Below are 26,275 nucleotides of genomic sequence, written 5' to 3' on the forward strand. Positions count from 1 at the left end.
TTCTGGAAATTTCCATATTAGACTGATTCAAGACTAAATTCATGGATTGAAGAAACGAACAAGAATATTTTATTTCTTTAACAATTATCAAAGCTTTTTCTTGTGTAAGATCAAAATCAAGCATCGATAAACAACGAATTAATTTCATATCGTATTACATGTATCTTAAGTTGTCATAAAAACGAAAGAAAACTGGTTTAGATCCGCCACTTTACATTCATTTTTGCTAGCTATATCAGGGTAGTTTACATTCTTTACCCACAGTTCCGTGTGCTACGAGCACTACACCTCTGTTAACGGCTGTTTACAAAAATATTGAAAAAAGTTTCTAATACCCAATATTCATGTTTTAGACTAAATATTTCGTCATATTATGAAATGCTTTTGGTGCAATTAAATTGATGTTTACTGTAAATTGTGTAAAATTGTTGTTTTCTGATCCGAAATTTGAAACTACTTTGTAATGTGCGTATGAATGTAGGACATTCACGTTGTGGAGATTTAATGTAAACTTGGAATCAATAGTAAGAAAGGTTGTCATAAATTCGAGAAAATTTGTAAAAATAAGAGGCAAACCGCTAAATGGTAAAACTGTACTTATCAAAGTGCCAATGGGCTTTGCAAAGAGTCTGATATATCACCTGTTGCGAGAACTTTTAAAGGGCAAGGAATCGAGAATGACAGTTTACATCATGTGATGATATTTTTACGTGATTCTAAGCGGTGACAGAGGTGTAAGTAAACCTTGCGTAACGCGCCCTCTGGTGAGAGAAAGGGTAGTTTATCGAAAAGGAAAGTAGGTTTTAAATTAATTTTACGATATGTAATTAAGTAAGAGTATATTATAGCTTACGAACTTCGCCTCACATATGAAACATACTTGTTAATGTAATATAATATAATATAATTATATATATATATATATATATATATATATTGGGATAAATCTCCGATATAATCTTCTAGAGTGCTCGACGTGGCCTCACGGAGCTACATAAATTGACGATCAGATGGAGTTCAATCACATAACATTTATTTCTCTACAGGCTGTTTCGTGAGGGGATGGTTTCCCCTCACTCGTCGGGAGAAAAATGACATCTAACGAAAAACATCCGCGTGGCTGAGAATATGTTACACAGAAACATACTGGATGGTTGCTAAGCATGATTACACACAGGATTGAGTAAATAGAAATTTATGGGAATGACGGCAAGTGCTGACAAGTTCTGAACGCTTATTCAATGAAGATTTTTCGGGATGACATATTATAAAGAATTTCTCTAGAATACAGAGGTTGCACTTTTTTGAAATGTTTGAGTATGATGATGTTTTTCCTAAAATTTCCCACTTGATTTTGTAGTCAATATTTTTGTCTTTCAATGTCCATATGAATTTGCTGAGCTCGGTGGTATTCTTTTTCGTGGAATTACGGAATGAATGAGTGTGGTTGGCGTATCTTAATTTGAACTCGGTGTCTGCTAGTCCCAGGTAGCTCTCTTCTTGTCCATTATCGGCTCTGACTCTAGCTAAATACACAATTCCGTGGGCGCGACATTCACCGTTGAGCGGGCATTGGTCTTTGTTTCGGCAATTACACCTGTTACATGTATCTCCGGTCTGGCGCACTTGTTTAATTGAAGCGTTATGCGAGTCAATTACATTTTGCATGGATGGCATACAACTGTATGATATTTTAATGGTGTTTCTGTTGATAATCGGGCGTAGAACATGGCCTATCGGGAAACACTCATCTATAATTTTGAGAAACTGTTTACCCAAGTTTGTTTTTACGTTACTATCATATGGGGGGTTAAACCATGTGATGTTACGGGAACGATTTCTTCTGCTGTTCTGTTTAGTTTTGGCTGATTCGTCGTATGTTAGCTTGTATTTATAGCCGCTTTCATCAAGTGCTTTTTGGTATATGCCGGCGGCTTTGACGAATTCCTCTTTGTCCGATGAAATTGATGACAATCGGTGATTGATGCCTGATGGTATAGCTTTAAGTATGGAAGGCGGGTGGTTACTGCCGGAGTGTACGTAACGCGGAATGTTGCCGGGTTTCAAATACGGGGAATGTTTACTTGTATGTAAGTTCAACGTTACGTCCAAATAGTTGACCACCTTCTTGTTGGCATCTATAGTGATACGGAGACCATGATCCTCAAATATCTTGCACAGACGTTGTTTTATCTTCTCTGTGACTCGTGCGCTGCATTTCGTAACGCCTAGTCCGTCTTCTCTGTATAGTCCTACGTTTAATAGACTACCGAACTCGGCTTTGATCACTGACAGCAGGTAGATGCAGACTAATTCACAACACTCAGCGCCATCGTATGAGCCCATGGTAATATCGAATAGATTTTCTTTGGCTTCTTTCTTGACCCACGGTTCGTTTTGACATAGTAATAACGACTTCTTTGTGTGCATAATGATGTGACTATCCGCATCGGAAATATGATGGAACTTCGATGCGTAATTGACTCGCATAACGCTTCAATTAAACAAGTGCGCCAGACCGGAGATACATGTAACAGGTGTAATTGCCGAAACAAAGACCAATGCCCGCTCAACGGTGAATGTCGCGCCCACGGAATTGTGTATTTAGCTAGAGTCAGAGCCGATAATGGACAAGAAGAGAGCTACGTGGGACTAGCAGACACCGAGTTCAAATTAAGATACGCCAACCACACTCATTCATTCCGTAATTCCACGAAAAAGAATACCACCGAGCTCAGCAAATTCATATGGACATTGAAAGACAAAAATATTGACTACAAAATCAAGTGGGAAATTTTAGGAAAAACATCATCATACTCAAACATTTCAAAAAAGTGCAACCTCTGTATTCTAGAGAAATTCTTTATAATATGTCATCCCGAAAAATCTTCATTGAATAAGCGTTCAGAACTTGTCAGCACTTGCCGTCATTCCCATAAATTTCTATTTACTCAATCCTGTGTGTAATCATGCTTAGCAACCATCCAGTATGTTTCTGTGTAACATATTCTCAGCCACGCGGATGTTTTTCGTTAGATGTCATTTTTCTCCCGACGAGTGAGGGGAAACCATCCCCTCACGAAACAGCCTGTAGAGAAATAAATGTTATGTGATTGAACTCCATCTGATCGTCAATTTATATATATATATATATATATATATATATATATATATATATGCCACAGGGTGACAATTGCGTATTTTAATTATCAAATGTTATATGCATTTTATTCATTTCAGATTGTTCAATACACTTTCATTCATTCATTCACCTGTTTACTAATTCATTCATGCATTGTCATCGTATTCGTGTTGTGTTTTTGTGTACGTGGTGCCACGTGATTGTTTTGTGAATAGGGTTTTGCTGAGTTAGGTATTTGTAGAGCGAGTATTTTAGTAGAAGTTGCAGAACAAGTTTTTTAGGGAGTGGTAGTATTGTGGGCATGTGTGTGAGCTTGTATAAAAGGATGAGCACGGATTAATTTAGAGATTAACAAGACTTTAACGCAGTACATCAGGGTAAGTCTCACACTGAGATACCCTATACGGATATATTCCTTACGGGATATAAAAATATATAACTGGTAAGAACTAAATTCATTTAAATCGTTTTAATCTACATGTATTTAATAATTGTTGCTCAAATTATCGTATGTGAGAGAAATTGTATGTGTGAATGCTTCATTTTCATTTTAGGTCATCGTCATATTTATGATTGCAGTATCGGATATGTTGGATATAAATAAAAATTAATTGAAACCTGCACCAAGAGTTCTTCTTGTTGTAAGACCCCGTGACAATGGCGCCCAACGTGCATTACCAACGACATGACGGTGACCAGTGGCAGTGATAATTATGTGAGTAATAATAAACTGCAGAGATAGTTCGTGCGGTACCTAAAAAAATGGTGTGCATACAACTGTGTAAAAACATATTTACGTATGTAACATTACCTAGTGTGCATTAATTTAACGATAAACGAAGCTCTGTCGAAATCGAAACATCTATTGGAATCCAGCTGGAAACACACGAATTTCCCGTGTCTGCATTTACGGGCGACGAGGGAATGAACTTAATTATATTACACATTGCGATAGATTAGTGACGTCACCAAACAACTTTCGTGGAGTCATAGGAGACTAGCAGTTCCTGGCATCCGTGAATTCCGTGTTTGTGTCCGCAGAACTTTTGTATATCTGTGAATTACTGTGAAGTCTATTTTACACTAATTACCATACATCTTATCTATATTTTCGCTTTGTTTTGTATTTAATGTCTGTATTTTATATATGTTCAACTTGTCAACTGTTTGTATATATGCCATTTGTTCGTATCATTCATCGTATGCAAGTGTGTAGTGTCTGAGAGTGTTGAAAATTAAACTTAAATTCAGATTTTCAATAGGTCCGTGTCAAAACTGGGTTCTACTGGTATTTTGACATGTTTGACTATTCTAATTTCTACTAACACTATTGCACAGTGTGAATGAATATAGAGTTTACGGGTTCAGTTCGAGTTTCTTGGGTTTAGATTTCAGGAAGTTTTGTTCTGATTGTTAAAAAAAAACCTAAAAAACTAAGCATTCCTCATTGATCTCATTGATTTCATCATCATAACCTAAATTTTATTTTCAGAATTTTATTTGCAGCATTTATTGGACAGTTTTTCAGATTCCAAAGATTGTCAAGAAAATTACTTAGGCTGGACACTATTTACTTAGATACTATCATTTGTTGGTTTGAATTTTATGATTTTGCTAGGCATATTTTAGCTGAGTTGCATACTTATAATGGCTGAAGGCAGAGATAACGGAGTGAAGGAGAAAGAAAGGACAAGTATGTCAGAGCAAGACAAGCTGCAACTATTGGCAGGTAAGTCAGATCTTACACCTAAGTATAAGTTAATTACAAAGGAAGAGTATGATAATTTGATGGTTTTAAAAGCCAGTACTCCAGCAGTTGATGCTGTGAGAACTTTTTCATTTTCGTCAGTTTCTCCAGTTGGTAGAGTGCAACAAGGTCTAAATCAAACTGCGAATTTTCAGAATTTCAATTCCACTTGCCCACATTTAGTGGGGATGAAGAGCTTTAAAAAGGGGAGGTAACTTATGAAGTCTCGAGTTTTGAGGTCAAGTGTATGAGAAACTCGAAGGTTGTGTCAGAGGCAATTTTGCTCCAAATTATTAGAAATTCACTAAAGGGAAATGCAAGGTCATTGTTAATATCCCTAGGGGAGCAAGCTACTGTTTCACAGGTCTCGGATAAGCTAGATGGTTTTTATGGCATGGTTAGCAGTATTGAAACATTAATGCAAGAATTTTATAATGACAGTCAAAGAGAAAATGAATCTATTGTTCAGTATGGATCACGTTTAGAGTCTGTAGTGACTAAAGCAGTGAAATTAGCCCATATTGATAATACAGCAAAAGATGCTATGTTGCGTAGTAAATTTTGGACAGGACTCAGAAGCAAGTCTCTCAGAAATGCTACGAGATATTTGTTTGAGAGTATTAAAAATTTTCAAAGTCTTTTTAAGGAAATAAGAAAAGTAGAACAAGAGGAAATGTGTAGTAATAAGTCAATTACAAGGAAATCAACTACACAAATGAACGTAGCAACAGCCAAAGTAGACAAAGAAACAGACAAGCAAGAAATTCTAGATGCATTGAGGAACATAGAGAGGAGACTGGGGAGAGTGGAGACACAGCAGGTTCAAGATAGCCTAAACGCTTACAGATTGGCCAATAGAGGTAGATCCTTTCAAAGAGGAAATTACAGGGGGCGAAGAGGATGGTTTCCAAGTAGGGTAACCACAGAACAGGTAATCCAGAAAACAGAACAGGTAATCCAAAGATTCTCTTCTATCGCAGGGCAGATAGAAGAGAACATAACCTCAAACTTAAGCCCTACATTGCAAGAGAGGATGGTTCGTACCTCAAATGAATCCAAAATTAAAGTGTGTGGCAAAGAAACTGTTTGTTTGATAGATAGTGGTTCCATGGTAACAACTGTTTCAGAAATTTTTTACAAGTCTCTGCAAAACAAACCAGATTTACATGATATTACTGAATTTCAGTTAGATGTCTATGGAGCAAATGGTGGTACTTTGCCATACGTAGGTTACATAGAAGCAAATATCGAGGTTCCACATGAATGAAACACTCTTCATTCCAGCTTTGGTAACGAAGGTTTCTGACATCAATACCAGAATACCTGTTATCATTGGAACAAATGTTCTAAGGTTTTGTAAAGATTTAACAAATGTTGGGGATGAAGCTTGGCAAAATGCAATACGAAGTATGTGTATGAACAATTGTGTGCCTGTAAAATCTACTAACAGATTTCTTATTACAGTAGGCTCAAATGAAGTCAAGTATGTCAAAGGCATTGTCAGGAATGTTTCTACGATTCAACCAGTACTGACAGAACAAGCTGAGAATGGCCAGCAATGTTTAGTTGTCTTTTCTAGAGTGCTATCACTGAAGACTATAGGTAGAACAAAGACGGTAACTGTTAAGGTTTGTAACATTTCAGCGAGTACAGTTAAGATTCTTCCAAAGACAAGTATTTGTAATGTAAGTCAGGTACAGGTAGTTGATTCTTGGGATCCACAGCCATTATCACCTAAGAAAGAAACCAATTTGACAGACTTAGGAGTGAAGATTAATACAGATAAATTGTCAGATCAAGAGACTAGAAAAGCTCACAAGGTATTGGAGAAATGGCGGCATTTGTTTTCTACATCGCCTACAGATTTAGGTAAGACGGATGTGGTTAAACACGAGATCCATCTTACAACGGATGTTCCATTTAGGGAGCCATATAGGCGAATTCCTCCTGGGATGATTGAGGAGGTACGGCAGACACTGAAAGAGATGTTAGAGGCAGGAGCGATCCGCAAGTCCAGTAGTCCATATTGTTCCAATATAGTGTTATGTAGGAAAGCGGATGGGTCTTTAAGGTTTTGCATAGATCTTACAAAACAACAGAACAATTAGAGATGCCTATACACTACCTAGGATAGAGGATACTCTAGACAGGCTGGTAGGTGCAAAATATTTTAGCAAACTAGATCTTAAATCTGGCTATTGGCAAGTGGAATTAAAAGAGGAAGACAAGATGAAAACGGCATTTACAGTAGGCCCATTTGGTTTCTTTGAATGTAACAGGATGTCATTTAGTTTAACCAACGCACCTGCTACATTCCAAAGACTGATGGAAATGTGTATGAGTGACATGAATTTGAAGGAATGTTTACTTTTTCTAGATGACATTTTGATATTTTCCAGTACATTTTCAGAGCATTTGGAAAGATTAGAATCTGTTTTTCAAAGATTACATGAGTACAAGTTAAAACTCAATCCGAAGAAATGCGAGTTTTTTTAAAAGTGAAGTTCGGTATTTGGGTCATGTGGTGTCAGAAAAGGGGATATTGACTGATCCAGATAAACATCTCTTAGAAATTGGCCAGTACCATCTAATGTGAAAACTAAGATCTTTTCTAGGTTTTACTGGATATTATCGTAGATTTGTACAGAATTACGCCAGAATCGTGAAGCCTCTGAATGATCTTCTGATTGGACAACCTACTAATAAAATTTCCAAGAGAAAGGCAAGGTCAAGAAAAAAGGTAGAATGGAAATGGGGTGAGATAGAACAAAATTCTTTTGATAATATTGTTCAAAAGCTTACAAACCCTCCTATCCTTGCTTATGCCGATTTCTCTAAACCATTTGTACTAAATGTTGATGCAAGTTCAGATGGTTTGGGGCGGTGCTGTATCAAGAGCAAAACGGCATAGAGCGGGTAATTGCTTATGCATCAGAAAAATATTATCCAGCTCATAAACTGGAATTTCTTTGTCTGAAATGGGCTGTAGTAGACAAGTTCTATGATTACTTATATGGGAATCGGTTTGAGGTAAGGACAGATAACAATCCCTTAACTTATGTCACTACAACAGCTGAGTTAGATGCCACTTCTCATCGTTGGTTAGCATCACTTTCAGCCTATAATTTCAAGATTAAGTACAGAGCTGGTAAGCTTAATAAGGATGCGGATGGATTGTCTAGAAATCCACAACAGCAGAAAATGTTTGCAGATGTCGTACGAGCAATTTCTAGTGCAATATTGGTTAAGGACACTCCACTAGCAGAGAGTTTTGTAATTGGGAAGTCGTTGAAGCCAGCAGAGCATGAGGTCAACTTTCAATTATCATATAAAGAAATGGTTAAGGTAAACTGGAGTGAAGAACAGAAAGATGATCCTCACATAAACAGAATTAAGTACTTTGTTAGTAGAAGAGATAAATCTTCAGGTAAGAATTTACATCAGGAATCTAGTGACGTGAAGTTATTCTTGAGGGAATGGAAACATTGGTCATTGATAGAGGAGTTCTGTATAGAGAAACAACAGTGAATGGAGAACAGGTAAGACGGTTAGTACTACCAAGTAAGTACAAGCACATGGTTCTTAAAGGACTTCATAATGACATGTTTCACCAGGGAAGAGATAGAACTTACTGGTTATTACAACAACGTTTCTATTGGCCCAACATGTACAGAGATGTTCAGGAGAAAGTGGAACAGTGTGAAAGATGCATTAGGAGCAAGACCAGAGAAATACCCAGACCAGAAATGATCCCTATCCAAACATCCAGACCATTGGAGCTTCTTTGTATCGATTTCCTCAGCCTAGAGAAATCCAAAGGTGGACATGAGAATGTCTTAGTCATAACCGACCACTTTTCCAGATATACCATGGCAATTCCAACCAGAAATCAGCTAGCATCGACAACAGCAAAGGTATTGTATGAACATTTCATTTGCCATTACAGTTTCCCAGCACGTATCCATTCAGATCAAGGGAGGAATTTTGAGAGTTCTGTAATCAAAGAGTTGTGTCGCATAGCAAGAGTCAAGAAGGGCAGGACTACTCCCTATCACTCTATGGGGAATGGGCAAGTTGAAAGGTTTAATCAGACCCTTTTAAGAATGTTAGCTACTTTGGATGAGCATCAGAAACAAGATTGGAAAACTTATGTTTTGCCAATAGTACATGCATATAATGCAACTAAACACGAGACTACAGGGTATTCCCCTCACTATCTAATGTTTGGTTGGCACCCTCGTTTGGCAATGGATGCTTACTTTGGTATTGAAAATTCTAAGAAGCAGGTAAGAAGTAGGGAAAACTATGCTTAGAAATTACAAAGGAGATTAAACTTTAACAGAATTATGATCAGAAGGTAAGATTTATCGAGTTTGGAGGAAAGTGATAGAGTTCTTGTTAGGAAGTTAGTGTTTTCAGGAAGATCGAAGTTATCGGACAAGTGGGAAAGAGATCCATATGTGGTGGTTGAACAACCGGTTTCAGACATTCCAGTTTATATATAGAGTTAGGAAAGAATCGGGTTGTGGGAAAATTAGAACATTACATAGGAATTTATTATTACCATTTATGTGTATCTCGAATTCATATAGTACAGAATATTCAATTAGAAAGCAAAGGCAGACTAAGTCAGTGCAGGAAGAACATAAAATACAAGAAGTTTCATCAGAAACAGAACCTTTGCATCCACATCTGAATCTTCAGTCGTAGAGAGTCCAGCTGTGGTAAAACCGAGGAGATCCACAAGGGATAGAAAACCACCAGATAGATATGGTACTTGGGTTTCTCCTCAAAATGCCCAGATTTGGTATGTATAGGGAGAGAATGTCACAGGTGAAAAAGACAAATTGTCTTTACTGAATATGTATATATGGTTTTATGAGGGATTGATCTACATGTGTAAAATGCTGTAGTTAAGGATTGAACTTCATGGTTTTGCATTTACATGGGTATGAAGTAGAAGTAGTTAAGATGGTGTATAACATACCATAGTAGACTTGAGATAGAAAACTACATATGAAATATTTACATGTTTTGCACTTGATGTGTTATATGAGAATTTATTTTTGTATATAGTTGAGTTTAGATGTAATTAAGCATATTAATGAGTATTTGGATTTGCTTCAGGAAATGCCAGGAGACATTTCAATAAAGAGGGGGAGAATGTCACAGGGTGACAATTGCGTATTTTAATTATCAAATGTTATATGCATTTTATTCATTTCAGATTGTTCAATACACTTCCATTCATTCATTCACCTGTTTACTAATTCATTTATGCATTGTCATCGTATTCGTGTTGTGTTCTTGTGTACGTGGTGTCACTTGATTGTTTTGTGAATAGGGTTTTGCTGAGTTAGGTATTTGTAGAGCGAGTATTTTAGTAGAAGTTGCAGAACAAGTTTTTTTAGGGAGTGGTAGTATTGTGGGCATGTGTGTGAGCTTGTATAAAAGGATGAGCACGGATTAATTTAGAGATTAACAAGACTTTAACACAGTACATCAGGGTAAGTCTCACACTGAGATACCCTATACGGATGTATTCCTTACGGGATATAAAGATATATAACTGGTAAGAACTAACTTCATTTAAATCGTTTTAATCTAATTAATAATTGTTACTCAAATTATCGTATGTGAGAGAAATTGTATGTGTGAATGCTTCATTTTCATTTTAGGTCATCGTCATATTTATGATTGCAGTATGGATATGTTGGATATAAATAAAAATTAATTGAAACCTGCACCAAGAGTTCTTCTTGTTGTAAGACCCCGTGACACACACACACACACACACACACACACACACACACACACACACACACACACACACATATATATATATACATATATATATATATATATACATATATATATATATATATATATTATATATATATACTATGATTTAATCCCCATTAAAAATCTTTTTTGCAAACAAATCGCCCTTTATTTTGATTCCGAATAAAAATAACACAACTACAAAAAAATCATATTTCAAATGAAATAATTGCGCTTGCATCACTCTTTCAATAGTGATATTCTTCATATGACATGCTTTAACATTTCATTAAACAACATTTGGGTGTACTACTAGTGATCCACCTCAATACTAGTCCATGTATCGGAAACTAGTCTAAGAAACCATTGCGCAATTTTAAAAGGGGTATTTCAGGAGCAGACGTAACAGACTTAATTACATGTAAGAATAATACACTGACGTGTGTATATATTTGAAGAAACACGCATGATGTGCATGCTTTTTCATAAACGGGTTTTGCATTACACAGAGTTTTAAATGGGTTTTCAATGTGTGCAATATTGTGATGAGATATCATAATGTATTTAATTGAATATTAATCAACTGAAGCGTACAACGAGCCATAGTGACCGTGATTGCATTGGTTAAGCGTCAATTCCGATATTTTGATCACTGGAACTAACAGCCTGCAATGGATGCAATGGAATGGAGTGTCATTGAGGAATTTAAAGATGTCTTTGAAGGGAAAATTCTTTTCTCAAATACTGTTTTGAGGATGATAAAATCTAGCTGCAATCTCACCACAACGCAAAAAAAGAAAATTACGGTATGAAGTACTTAATTCTATAGTGATATGGTAAAGAAAACGAGCCTTACTTTCTTGATGCTATCATGGAATCAGTATTGTATCTAACATTGAACATGAGACAGCAATTCAATACTTTAAAGATGCATTCATTTGAGACTTTTCTCCCTTAATAGATTAAGAATTTAGTAAAGAAAACTTTGTTGGGAATTCTTCGCAATCAAGATGGAGGCTTTGATATTTTAATGGATGCTCTCGCAAAAGAGGAAAAGGCAAACGGGTTTCATATTAACAAAATGAAAACACGTCTTCAAAAGAAGAGAGGGACTCAAAAAAGGCTTAAAAATACAGATCATCACAATTCCTCAAATGTAGAAGAAGATGGGGTCTATGCCGAGCTTTTGACAACAGTTACAGGTGTTCCTAACAATACAAATCCCGAAGTTGAAAGTTTAAAATCGATTACTGATAAACTTAAACAATTGAGAAATGACATGGATCCACAGAACCTTAAGAGTCATATGTCACTAAAGGAATTGCATCGTGAAACGATAAAAGTAAGAGAAAAGGTTCACAAACATATGAAAAAACTTAAACGCGAATCTCAAGAAAAAGACGAAGAAATTAAGAAACTTTTAGACAAAATCAAAGAACTATTTGCCGCTCAACAACACCTCGAAAATGAAAACAGTCGGCTTCAAAACGAAAAAGAGACACTTCGATTGAAGAGGAAAGAAGAGTTATTGAATATTGACGCCGATGTACATCAACCTATTGTGCAAACCATTATTACTGCGACCAATATTATTGTGAATTAAAATATAACTTTAATAATGTTGTACTAATTAAAAGATTGATTTTACACTTGTCCGTGTAGTCATCCATTCTTCGGATTTCATTGCAGTTGATTTAAATATACCGAAAGACTTCCTGGTTTCTGATTACATTGTTCTTTGAATTTGTTCTCATTCATGATTATCATTATGTATACATTTAAATACCCGTTAGTATGTATGTAAATAGATTTACATTTACCAAATGTTTTGCGTGTATTTTTGTTCATGAAGGCGGTATAAAATCATACATACATTGATATATTGTTTCTTTGTATATTGTACGTAGCATTCAAGAATTTTTCACTAATGTAGATGTGTCACCTTCTGCTCAATCCCAGCCACCATTAATAAACCCACAACCCCAGCGTTTTAGGGCCCCCTAAACAACCTAGCAATTCCGACTTCAGTTACATTGTCCTCTCTCCAATTAGCATAAAGTTCCATTTTACCTAGATACTATAGCTTACTATCTAGATAAAGTAGCTGCTTTAGAATTATTATAGGGCAGCCCCTGGTTTTAAACTTTGCTAAGAGTAATTATTGCAGTGTTTGGTGTCCCCTTAGCCGAGAAAAAGACACTAGGCCCGACAACCTGTGTAGTATATCCCGGTTTAGAAATAGACACTCTTAGTATGACAATTAAAATCCCATCAGATAAGATAGGGCAGCCTAGGTTCAAGTTTGAAAGACATGTTTTTAACACTTTTTACGAGTATTTGAATGCAAATAATCTTTTAACAGAACATCAATCAGGTTTCAGACCAAAACATTCTTACGAAACTGCTTTACATAATATCATTGACAAATGGCTTGAGAACACTGATAAAGGGAAACTTACAGGTGTACTTTTTATTGATTTAAGCAAAGCTTTTGACACAGATAATCATGATGTATTGATGCACAAACGTTTATCTTGTGAAAAAACTTTTAAATGGCTTCATTCTTATCTACATGAAAGATCGCAATGTGTCAAATGGAAAGGGACCATCTCAAAGGAAAAAGATGTTACCATCGGAGTCCCTCAGGGTTTTATATTGGGTCCTCTGTTTTTTATTCTGTTTGTAAATGACTACCCAACATGCCTCAAACACTCTACAGTCAATATATATATCCGTGTATATCCGTGTTTGCCCAACTATCTATTTTATATTGCTTGTAGGAGTTATGAGATTGATTACTGTTCGTTATCTTCACCTTGCATGCAGATGATACCAGACAAGATGTTTCTGATAAATCTTTAGATGTGATTGAAAAAAAGTTAAAGGATGATCTTATAAATTCTATGGAATGGATGCATAAGAAAAAATTTACAATAAATTTAAAGAAAACACAATGTATTTTAATATGAATGTCACAGAAATTATCGAAATGTAGAAACCTTTGTATTAATGTTGGAGAATTTTTTATAGAAAATGTCAAATGTGCCAAACTTTTAGGTGTTTAGGGGTCATCCATAATTGTCAACCATTTTCCAAAGTGTGCAAAAAGCACACTTTTTGAGACCCCCACCCCCCTCAAAAAGTGTACATCAACCATTTTTAAATTCCCAACAAGAAGGATCAACAATCGAGTTTATGAGCAATTTAGTTCAAACAATGAGTTCTTTAATATTGGTACCCCTATTTCTTGTTATATATGAATGATATGTTTTATAAATGTGCAAATTTTGTGTACATAATAGATGTTTATAGAAAAAAATAAAGATGTATCTGTCTTATCTTGTCGTCTCTTTGATAGGCATTACACTTTTGTAACATGACCAATACTTTTATGAAATAAATCCGGAAGAGAAAAAAGAGCGTACGGTAAAATTGTCGATTTTTTACCCCCTCTCCCCGAGCGTGCCTTTTGCACGCTTTGGAAAATGGTTGATAATTATGGATGACCCCTTACTTCGATGAATGTCTTACGTGGTCTTATCACACAGATGCCTTATGTTAAAAAACTTAGTCAGAAACTAGGTGTTTAAAGGAGATTGAGTACTTTTATGTCAAAGGGGGCACTACTCAAAATTTACAATACTATTGTTTTTCCTCATTTTAATTATTGTTGTACAGTATGGCAGGATACAAAGAACAAGACAAATATTGATAGGCTTTTTAAATTACAAAAGAGGGCAGCAAGTATCATTTCACATATCAAAGTACCTCATTCAGTGTCAACTTCTTGCATGCTATCAAATTTGAGATGGATGTCTTTGATTGACTATTTTATTTATCGAAAAATTATTCTTATGTTTAAAGTTTTACATCATATGACTCCAGAGTATTTGCATGTTTTATTGGTCTTTTTTTTTTTTTTAGATTTGTGAATGAGGTAAACACAAGAAATACAAGACAGAGCTCTACTAATTTTATTTATATTACAAGAGCCAAAACAGAATATTTTAGAAGATCTTTTATCATTTCAGCAGCAATTTTATGGAACTCATTACCAGATTTTATAAGAAAATGCACAACTACCACATCTTTGAAATCAGGCTATCTAAAACATTATTTTGATCCTCAATGATACTCGTGTGTTTATTGTCTCTTTTCATTTAGTTCTTACCTGTATGTATATAAATTGTGATATTTCCATGCTTTGTGATATATGTTCTCGATATGTATATATGTTATAGACAGGACCACAATGTAAACTAGTTTATACAACTAATTGTGCAATCCTGTACAAATAAAGGATATTATTATTATAGTTGGCTCAGATATTGCGTAAACGTAAGATTACTCTAATCGATCTCCAGGAAGTTACTGGGTTACTAAATTTCTGCATTCGTCCTATTCCGGCATGTAGGACTTTCGTTAGGCGGCTGTATGATGCATGCTGTGGGCTTTCCCGTCCGTATCACAGGCGTAGAGTCACCGAGGAAATGAGGAAAGATATATACACTTGGCCTGCATTTTTGATGATTTTGATGGCATTAACATCATATAGAAGAGTTAATTGGTTGAATAATTTTGATCTGGAGTTGTTTACAGATAGTGCAGGCAATTTAGGATGTGGAGCTGTATTTGGTACTCATTAGGTTTATTTGGCTTGGCCAGACCAGTGGAATGGGTCAGATATTTTCTCTGACATAACATTTTGGAATTGGTTCCTGTAATCATGGCTTTTGAGGTTTGGGGCAGTAGTTTGTCAGGTGAACGTTTCATTATACACACTGATTAAGTAGCATTCGTTTCAATCCTTAACTTAAAAACCTCCAGGGAGTGACGTATTTGCTAAGAAGATTAGTTCTCCAAGGTGTGCTGCTTAATATTCAATTTAAAGCCAAGCATTTTTCAGGTATACATATATGAAAGCGGATTCTCTCTCCTGACAGCAATGGAAGCGCTTCAGGATCAATTTTTCCAGAGGCGGATTCTCAATCATCACAAATCCTCCATCATCATTTTCAGCTTAGATCCCAAGAGCTTCCAAGTTGTGCTTTGTCAGCAAATACCAAAAAACTGTATGACACTGTAGTTAAGGCATTTCATATGTTTTGTATTACTTATCTCCAAAAGCAAGCTTATCCCCATCCCCAGCCTGTTTTCATGATTTTGTGTCATATCTATCCCTCACAAAATATTTACGCAACACAGTCAAATCATACATTGCAGGCATTTCTTACTGCAACAAATTGCACGGTTTTCCCAACACTACAGTTATTTTAACTCAAAAAGTCTTATTGAGCTCTAGTTGTAGCAGCTTACACAACGAATTAAGAAAACCACTCACTTTGGATGTTTCAGACACTTTCAAGCATATGCCATTCATATTATTTACCTGAACCGGATATAGGGCTCACGGCGGGTGTGACCGGTCGACAGGGGATGTTTACTCCTCCTAGGCACCTGATCCCACCTCTGGTGTGTCCAGGGATCCGTGTTTGCCCAACTATCTATTTTGTATTGCTTGTAGGAGTTATGAGATTGATCATTGTTCGTTATCTTCACCTTTCATTATGAATCTAAATAATTCACAACCAATATTTTTCACAGCATTTTGGGGATTTTCCCGAATGTTTGGTTCAGAATAGTAAACAGGATGCAGGTGATGCCATTCAAGCTCAAAATGTTCTATACTCACCACACGATAATATTATCAGAGTTCTACTACAACATTCACAAACTGATCAGTTGTATAAGCTTTCGAAGTTGGGGCTGGACAGTAGGTAATACACACTCATCCCGTATAGGTGCAGCCTCTAATGCGTGGGTATCAGGAGCCTCTGAGCGGTTTATTGCTACAGAAGTTATATGGAAATATCAATCCTTGCGTAGTTATAAAAGGAATTGACTCACTGAGTTCATTTATTGGTTTTTAAAGGTAGTTTTGTTTAATTATTTTATATCATAGAAGAATCTGGATTACCGGGTCACCCATTGTTAAACATGGTTTTTGTCATACAAGAAAGTTTTCCTTTCGTACCAACCTGCAGTTAGATAGACTCAAGGCATTCATTTTCTGGCAAGGACAAGGGGGCATGAGGTGGGGGCAAGTTTATAAAAAGTTTTATTATATAGCTAATAAATAGTCTAATGTAAAATCTGCGTAAAATCTAGAGAATGTTAGCGTTCAATATCCTGAGAATTTATTGAACGTTAACTTTGCATTCCGTAAATTGTATGCGCCCGAAACATTCCGAGTATGAGCGTTCAATATTGACGTTACCGTAACGACGTAAACAAGCAAAAATGGCAGACGACGGTCCTCCGAATCTGACAGAGCCGGTATTTAATATTTACTTAAGCAAAATGTTTTACTGTACATAAATTATGATGTCCCCATTTACAAAATCAGTTGCTTCATGCATTAATGACGGGTTAAATATTGAACAGTTAAGAAAGGCATGCACACCTTCACCTTAGATGCCAATATTGATTAATTCTCGTCTATTTTGGAGTAGTTTGAGTGAAAAGGAATAATATTTAACAACTAAATACTTTAGCTATATAATAAAAGGGTTATTGAACTTATATTGGTGAATATTGGCACTCGTTGGCTGTCAACATGCACTCGCAAGCTCGTGCATTTTTACAGCCAACTCGTGCCAATATTCACCAATATAAGTTCAATAACCCTATAATATTGTTACTTCAGTCGGAATACCCACTTGAAAGTGTATTTTTACATTGTGGGGGCAATACTATCCCAATACAAGGGGGAAGTCCATTCATCTTAGGTTTAACATAATCAAAACCCTGCAACAACTTTCAAAAACATTGCTATCTACTACATTAGTTTGATCCCAAATTTTGCCTCGTGGGAAATGGCGGGGTGAGAGGAATCATGTGGCTTAGAGAAAGTAAGAAATCGGACAAATAGGGTTGTTACATCATTTTTTAAAGAGGTTGGGAGAGCAATACATTAGATACTCTGAGCTATGCTCATATTGCCCTGGTATATTGTCCTCTGACAAAGTTCACCTTTCTAACATCGGGAATAACTACAGATTTCAGCAAGCTTTGCAAACACTTTTGTCTTATCCACGAGCAACTGTGTTTGCGTCTCCTAAAACCGGAAGACGCAACCGGGGCATAATTTAAGAATTAGAATGATAATGTAGCTAAGATAACATAAAAAGTCGGAAGAAAATACTTTTTTTTTTATTAAAATGAAGATTTTGGGAATTTCTTTACAAGCGGTAAAACAATTTTATCTTAAAATTCTGCGTCACAAGAATTTTGAAATGTCGGCGTTGACAGATGCGTTAGCAAGCAGCGACACCTATGGACAGATAATAGAAAGAACACATATACTTTATATGCCCCCCCCCCCCCCCCCGTTGGCAAATTGTCATTAACGCACATTCACATGAAAATTTTCACATAATACCGTGTATGTGTATACTTAACACAGGGAGTGTGTTATGTATATAAGAACCACAATTTATGATCTTATAAAGTCAGCAAGTTAAACATCTTGTGTTTGATATATTATTTTTAACTAACAGAGACTTTGTGACTACAACACTCCAATCCTAAATAGGGTGGACTTCTAACAGTTCATTTCTAAACTGAATACTTGTATCTTAATATTCAGATTAATAATGAGACGACCTTTTAATTCCATCCAGGTATAAAATATCTGTTGTTTTTTTTTTTAACTATTTCATATCTGTTAATTCCTCATACTAATGATCGTAAATGTCTCCTTAGTGTTCATTGGTTCTGTTTCAATCTTTCTTTCCAGCTGTATCTCTTCGGGTTCAACACTAATCCGCAGGATATCGTTAGGCTAAATGTACGAACTTTCACATAAATTCATCCCAAATGACGCAAACCTTTTATACACACCGGACTCGTTCGCTTTGAAATTTGATATGATACATACATGTATTATACCAGGTGTAGAGCTAAATTACGAATAAAAGCAAGTTCGATATTATAAGAAGGCTATGTTTTGGAAAAATTGTTGACAAAAATATTTTGTCTTTTAAAAATTTGAAAATTCAAGTCTTTCAGGATGATTATTTTATCATTTTTTCTTCTTTATTAATATTTTTCTTGGTAAGGTGATGCTTTTGAAATACGTATGCATTAGTATGAAGTATAAGTATACTATAGTCCTGGTCAACATATCGGTCATATGATGATGTGATTATTTTAGTTTGCTTCATTTTGACAATTACAGGCAGGGATTCAACCTTCACTATATATTCATCTACATTATATGTGTACCCGTGTATGGGCGCCATATACATATCATTTGATTATGGGCATCTTCGGGGCCTCCACGTCATGAAAATTTAACCTTATTAATGCTAATAACACGGGGCGTAGCTCTACTGGTTGTGCAGACACTGCTGTGCATCGTCTCAGGCCGGCATTCTGGCTTACCAGTAGTGCTTCTATGTTAACTTTACATTAATTGACATTTTCATTTTCTATTATGGACTAGATGAGCAAACATCTGAGCATCTGTTCTCAGGGTTCAAATATTTTGCTTGTTTTTCATGGACGCCCTGTAAGGCACGAATTGATGCCTGACTCCCAAATCTGTATGCGGCCATGGCCAATCATCGCCAATAAACTATCAAATTAATGTTCTGAAGTCATCATACTGTTCATATGTACATAGATTTACATTTACCAAATGTTTTGCGTGTATTTTTGTTCATGTGGGCGGTATAAAATCATACATTTATACATTGTTCCTTTGTATAGTGTTTTACGTACATGTATCAATCAAGAATTTTTCACCAATGGAGTGATGTCACCTGCTGTTGCTGAAGTGTCACAATTTTTGACATATGCATGCGCGGGGTGAAATCAGCTAGGGTTCTTGAGTTCTTTATCGTTTCATTATGGAATAATACAAAATTCAATGGCCCATGTAACAACATTAGTTAAAATTATGCTTTGCAATTTGTACTATTTTTAAGAAGAAAGCATGCCGTGTTTCTTTTCTTCTTTTTTTCATTTCTATTATGTAAAACTTATACGGTACCAATTTTGATGCACCAGATGCGCATTTCGACAAATAATGTCTCTTCAGTGATGCTCAACCGAAATGTTTGAAATCCGAAATAACTGAAGTTTTAGAGCTGAATATAGCCAAAAACAGCGTGCCAAAAAAGTGGAGCCAAATTCGTCCAAGGATAAGAGCTGTGCATGAGGGAGATAATCCTTAATTTTGAAATGAATTTCTAAATTTTATAACAGCAATTAAATATACATCCGTATTTTCAAGCTAGAAACGAAGTACTTATCTACTGGGCTGTAGAGACCCTCGGGGACTAACAGTCCACCAGCAGAGGCCTCGACCCAGGGGTCATAATGTAAAACTTATACGGTACCAATTTTGATGCACCAGATGCGCATTTCGACAAATAATGTCTCTTTAGTGATGCTCAACCAAAATGTTTGAAATCCGAAATAACTGAAGTTTTATAAATTTTATAAATTTCTATACATGTATTATACATGTACATTTACACATGGAAATATTTTCACATTGAACTGTTCTCTACAATGTTATATTTTTTCACAAGAATAGTGATTTAATAAACTATTTTATGTACTATTTCAGTATTCTCATCTTTGGTTATGTTTCATTGGCTTCAGGAGTAAGACAGCCAAAGAGAGAAAATACATGTCTACGTCAAGAAATTGCAAAGAAAACAAAATTATCTGATGCTGCTTGCCAAACAGAGAGAGATAGAATTTTAAATGCAGAAGACGTTTCAAAGTCTAAGATCAAAACAAAAAATTTATACGGAGTTAACCTATGCTAGGTTTGTTATGCTTCTTACTTTTCTCTTTCCAAACAGTGAAAATCCAATAATGTATGAAGACAAAAGAAAAGAAGTACATGTTAACAGATTTCCCTTGTCACAGCATGTGTTTATGTACTTGTGCAAACTAAGAAATGGTTTGAATGTGAAAGATTAAGCTTTTAGACATGATAATAAGGTTCAAACTGTGTCAACAGTTATTAATGGGATTGCAAAGTACATGTATTTAAGATTAGATTCATTAAGTTACTCCATTGAGATACAGTTATAGAATCAATGCCAGAGTCTTACAAGCAAGATTTTCCTACTTGTTTAGCCATTCTTGACTGTAGTTAAAAACGGAAACACCTCCATCATTGAAGTAACAAAGTCAGTGCTGTTCTGACTACAAATCATCTAAAACATTGAAAGCTCTTGTATGTGATCCAAAGGGGTCAATTTTATTTGTTTCAGATTTATATCCAGGAAGCATTTCTGACAATGATATTGAACAATGTCGCTTTTACTATTATTTACAACATTTGCAAGAAAAAAAGTTTATTGTAGAAAATGATGCATTAATATCTGACAAAGGATTTCTGATTACAAAAGAATTAGCAGACCTGGGCCTGCAGTTAAATATTCCACCTCTTGCATCTTGTTGTAAGCCATTTAGCGAAGGCGATGTAAGTGTCACCAGAAAAATTGCTTCACATAAAATACACATTGAACGTACAATCAATCAAATTCAATGTTTTAAATTACTGACGAAAAGAATTCCAGTGAGTATGTTCAAATGCATTATGATAATGCACATTGGTTTGTAGCTTCAATACTGACAAACTTCCAAGATACATTAGTAAAATTCCAAAGAAAAATTGTCTTTAACATTGTATTTTTGTTCTTTCTTGTAACTTAAATATATGTAGCAGTTATTTATTAGTGCTATATACACTACTACATGTAATAAATTGTACAGCATTACTTTATGGAAATATAAAGTATATTTTCGTGTAATATGGATTAAATTCCAAGTTTAGATTAAGAGTTTCTAGGATTTAAATATGAATCAAGATAGCACTGTGTTTCTATATGCTCATTGACCATCCCTTCTGTCTATCTTATTGGATTGATAGTTTATTCAGAGAATGTGCGTTATTGTACTGGTGTTTAATGTATTTCCATGTGCAACGTGGTATTACCTGATATGGAAGCATTGACCCTAGCTGAACATTTCAGAGTGTTGTCTCGGTTAACTGAATCTCCTCTTGAAGAAGGCAGGAGAGAGGTGTTCCCACCACAGCAGCATCCATCTTCAGTTTTTTTAGCTCGAGAGCATCAACGTCTGGGATGCTTAATAATTATGAGTACTTAATAGTATGTGTATTATATAATTATACCCCTCGTAACAAAGTTGTGAGGGTATACTGGAATCGGGTTGTCCGTCTGTAGACGCAATGGTTTCCGGGCTCTAAAGCGTTATCCTTTCCACTTACAGTCACCATATCATACATATGGACTACGCATGGGACGAAGATGTTCACTATTGAATTTGGGGTCGAAAGGTCAAACGCACTGGACATCGAAGTAGCATTAAGGTTTCCGGACTCTAAAGCATTATCCTTTCCACCTACAGTTACCATATCATACATATGGACTACCCATGGGACGAAGATGTTGCCTATCAACTTTGGGGTCAAAAGGTTAGGCGTACTCCTAGAGAAGAGACTACCCAAGTTTTAGTCATGCCCTTTCTTTTCTACACTCATATTATATATGACACTTCCTACAAAATCAATAAATAGTATTTATATTTACTGTAAGATAGATACCAAAATGAATATATGCAAGTATATCAAAAGCTGCAATATGTATTCCTTAAATTATATGTTTGAATGAAATCTTATTCAAACCCTTTTCTTACGGTAGGTAATAACTTACTTAAATATATGTATTCTTATCTAGATTCAGTTTTATCTAAACTCTAAGGTGATTATATGACTTCAATTAATCAACACTTATTTAATTATACTATCTAAAATAGTGAGAACTGTTTTATGGTGTTTTCTCACTTAAGGTAGCTCCATCCTCATGTGACTTATCAATATTAATGGCTAAAAGTGGAAAAACTTTATCAATTTCCACTCAATATAGTTTAAATTTAATTAATAACCAAAGAAAATGTATATGTTGCCATCTTTTTAAAGATGTCAGACATACAAAAACAGAAGTATACATCAACATCAGAAAATCACACATTTTCGTTAAACTGAATAATAAAAATAGATAAAAACTTGTTGAAATGACAACATTTAAATATCAACAGTTTCAAAAAAACTACTAATTCATAAATATGTATAGATTAATTGTGGATATTATGGAAACCAATGTATAATAGACATCCAGTAGAGGAAATTCCAGCATAGGAGTTATTGCCCTTGTCAACATTTTTAAAGTCATAAATAATTGATTATCTATGGAAAATATAAACTTTTTCAGTATCAATAGTTTACCAGATTTTTTATTATATCCAGTGAATAAAATTCCTCAGAAAGATATATTTCTATCAGGCACAAAGTTTAAATTATTAAGATTTTTGCAAAAACCTATGACATCACATGAGGATCGATCGACCTTAAGGACATATAATCGACATTTCTAAATAATATATGATTTTCATGACAAATGTTTAGCAATTCACTTGCATTCAATCGCGTTTCTACCCAAAAAACTTTGGGTATTAACATGTCGGTTTAGAGATAGCATACTCGGTAATTTGATTTCTAATAGTTACAGTTAAAAGTTATGCATTGCAGAAGGTTGTATAATAGTATACCTATTAACAACACCTTTTTGGAAATTGGGGTAAGCGGGGGATATTCTTAGTGAGCATTGCTCATAGTACCTCTTGTTTGAAAATGGCTTTCCAGGTAACTTGTTTCGTATAAAAATATAATTTCAAAATTAGAAATGATTTGCCAGTACCCCATGTTTGGCATTAAGCTATGGACAGGCCTTCTTTACTTGGAATCTGTTTAGGCTGGCAAAAGATCATGGCAGCAACCGGTTCAGGGTTTATTTTAGGTCCACGAGGTTTATGCCACTGTTGTGGTATACTAGTACATGAAAGGGCCGAGGGTATTTCAATCAAGCCAAGGTTGTTGTAGTGTATCAATGAATACATCGCGTCAACAACATACGAACAAGTACAAGTACCACTTACTCTAAAGGGAGGAATACTAAACATGTACGTTTCGTAATAGATTTATTGAGTACTTCATAGATTTTTTATGCCCCCGTGATCGAAGGGAGGGGGGGGGGGGGCATATTGTTTTTGTCCTGTCCGTCATTCTGCAATCCTGTAATTCTGACATTCTGTCTGAAACTTTAACCTTCCTAATAACATGAACAGTAAGTGATAGAGCTTTGATATTTCACATGAGTATTCCTTGTGACAATACCATTCTGTGGGTACCAACATTATTTACCCTATGACCTTCACCTTGGAGTTTGACCTACTTTTTGAAAACTTTAACCTTGCTAATAACTTTTGAACAGTAAGTCATAGAGCTTTGATATTTCACATGAGTATTCCTTGTGACAATACCTTTCCGTTAGTACTATCTTTTGACCTTGACATTTGACCTACTTTTATTTTTATTTTTTACATTGGTCATAACTTCTAAATGGTAAATATTAGAGCTTTCACATTGTACATGAGCATGTCTTGTAACAAGATCTTTCTACTGGTACCAATATATTGGTCCTTGTGACCTTGGCCATCTTCAGAATTGGCCATTATCGGGGACATTTGTCTTTCACAAACACATCTTTTTATATGATGGACATCTAGATCTTTCAGTTTAGGTACATACATCGTTTTGCATGAACAATGACTATTGGTAATAGTCGATGTTGTGAGAGTAATTGTCATATTGATCTTGTGTGGAAGTTCACTTTTGCGTATATCATTTTGTCGCTATATCGCAAGAGCTGGTTCTGCGTATGGTCAGTTTTTAAATCGAGGCAAGCTACTGACAAACAAGTTGATGGTACAGGGGTTTCAACAGTCTCGATTGATGTCAGTATTTCGCAAATTCTATGGTCGTTATAACGATCTAGTTCGTCAATACAACCTATCATTGGGTCAAATGCTGTCTGGAATGTTTCATACCGATTGCTAGGACGTTCTTGGTACACTGATGTAGACTACGGATAATTCCGTTTACCTGATCAGGTTATAGGGCTCACGGCGGGTGTGACTGGTCGACAGGGGATGCTTACTCCTCCTAGGCACCTGATCCCACCTCTGGTGTGTCCAGGGGTCCGTGTTTGCCCAACTATCTATTTTGTATTGCTTATAGGAGTTATGAGATTGATCACTGTTCGTTATCTTCACCTTTCATTCATGATTGGATGAATATAACACAAATGCATGAACATATCCATTGATAAAATAAGTGTACCCTCTCTCCTTTACGCTCTTGGTAATCTCCAGAGGTATTTTGGGAAAAAGCTGTAGAAGATTGATTTCGTCCACCGTGTTTACTATAGAATGTCCGATCCGGAAGCGTCGCTAAGACGTAACTACAATGGGCGGGGCTTATCGATGTGTAGTGGATCGGTGTATTCAGAATCGTTTTATTTGTACAGGTATTGGACTGTGATTTTATATATAGCGATGGAGATGGATTTCAATGCCCTGTTTTAGCATAAAACACTCTTTGATATGGAAGAGAAAATTTGAGTAGAAATTTCGATTGTGCAAAGTTGAATGGAAATGATAATATTTGATACAGTACAACCAATTATTGGGTCAAATGCTGTCTGACATGTTTCATACCGTTTGTTATGCCGTTCTTGGCACAATGATTTTGACTACGGATAACTCCGTTTACCTGATCAAGATATAGGGCTCACGGCGGGTGTGACCGGTCGACAGGGATTGCTTACATGATTTGTCGAAATGCGCATCTGGTGCATCAAAATTGGTACCGTATAAGTTTTACATTATGACCCCTGGGTCGAGGCCTCTGCTGGTGGACTGTTAGTCCCCGAGGGTCTCTACAGCCCAGTAGCTAAGTACTTCGTTATTTGCTTGAAAATACGGATGTATATTTAATTGCTGTTATAAAATTTAGAAATTCATTTCAAAATTAAGGATTATCTCCCTCACGCATAGCTCTTATCCTTAGACGAATTTGACTCCACTTTTTTGGCACACTGTTTTCCCTATAATAGCTCTAAAACTTCATTGTTATTTCGGATTTCAAACATTTCGGTTGAGCATCACTGAAGAGATATGATTTGTCGAAATGCGCATCTGGTGCATCAACATTGGTACCATATAAGTTTTACATTACTTTTCATCAGTCCTCCTAGGCACCTGGTCCCACCTCTGGTGTGTCCAGGGATCCGTGTGTGCCCAACTCTCTATTTTGTATTGCTTATAGGAGTTATAAGATAGATCACTGTTCGTTATCTTCGCCTTTCATTTAATGTATGCTAATTTGTGTGGACACCTTTGTTGAGACACAGAGGATGAACTTCTTTCTCTCTCACACACACGTATGTGTACGGAAAATACTTGTCCGCCTGCTTTTGATTTTTTTTTCCAGAAAAAAATTTGAAGCCATTTTGTATCACAATACACAGAATAGCGACAGAACGTCATGTTTGAGGGGTCGTTAATTCGGTTCTGAGTCATTTTGATTTCTCGTATTGGTCATAACGATCTGCATTCTTCCACAAAACACAGTTACCTTGAAACAAAGGTACAAAAAA

At 35.7% G+C, this 26,275-nt stretch overlaps 2 protein-coding genes across 2 annotated transcripts in view; both read left to right on the forward strand.

Moving 5' to 3' along the window:
- LOC125663628 (uncharacterized) overlaps window positions 1–20,669 on the forward strand; it is a 37,798-nt gene extending 17,129 nt beyond the window's left edge. The window contains exon 4 of the mRNA XM_048895926.2: window positions 20,513–20,669. Coding sequence (XP_048751883.2) covers window positions 20,513–20,669 — 157 coding nt within the window. The remainder of the gene's footprint in view (window positions 1–20,512) is intronic.
- Window positions 9,961–12,546, forward strand: LOC125662450 (uncharacterized). Its single transcript, XM_048894674.2, has 3 exons — window positions 9,961–10,461; window positions 11,260–11,476; window positions 11,632–12,546. The coding sequence occupies exons 2-3, from the start codon at window positions 11,342–11,344 to the stop codon at window positions 12,271–12,273; spliced, it is 777 nt and encodes a 258-aa protein (XP_048750631.2). The 5' UTR covers window positions 9,961–10,461; window positions 11,260–11,341; the 3' UTR covers window positions 12,274–12,546.
- Window positions 20,670–26,275: the final 5,606 nt, after the last annotated feature.

Source organism: Ostrea edulis, chromosome 1 (genome assembly GCF_947568905.1).
Source record: "Ostrea edulis chromosome 1, xbOstEdul1.1, whole genome shotgun sequence".
Classification (NCBI taxonomy): Eukaryota; Metazoa; Mollusca; class Bivalvia; order Ostreida; family Ostreidae; genus Ostrea; species Ostrea edulis.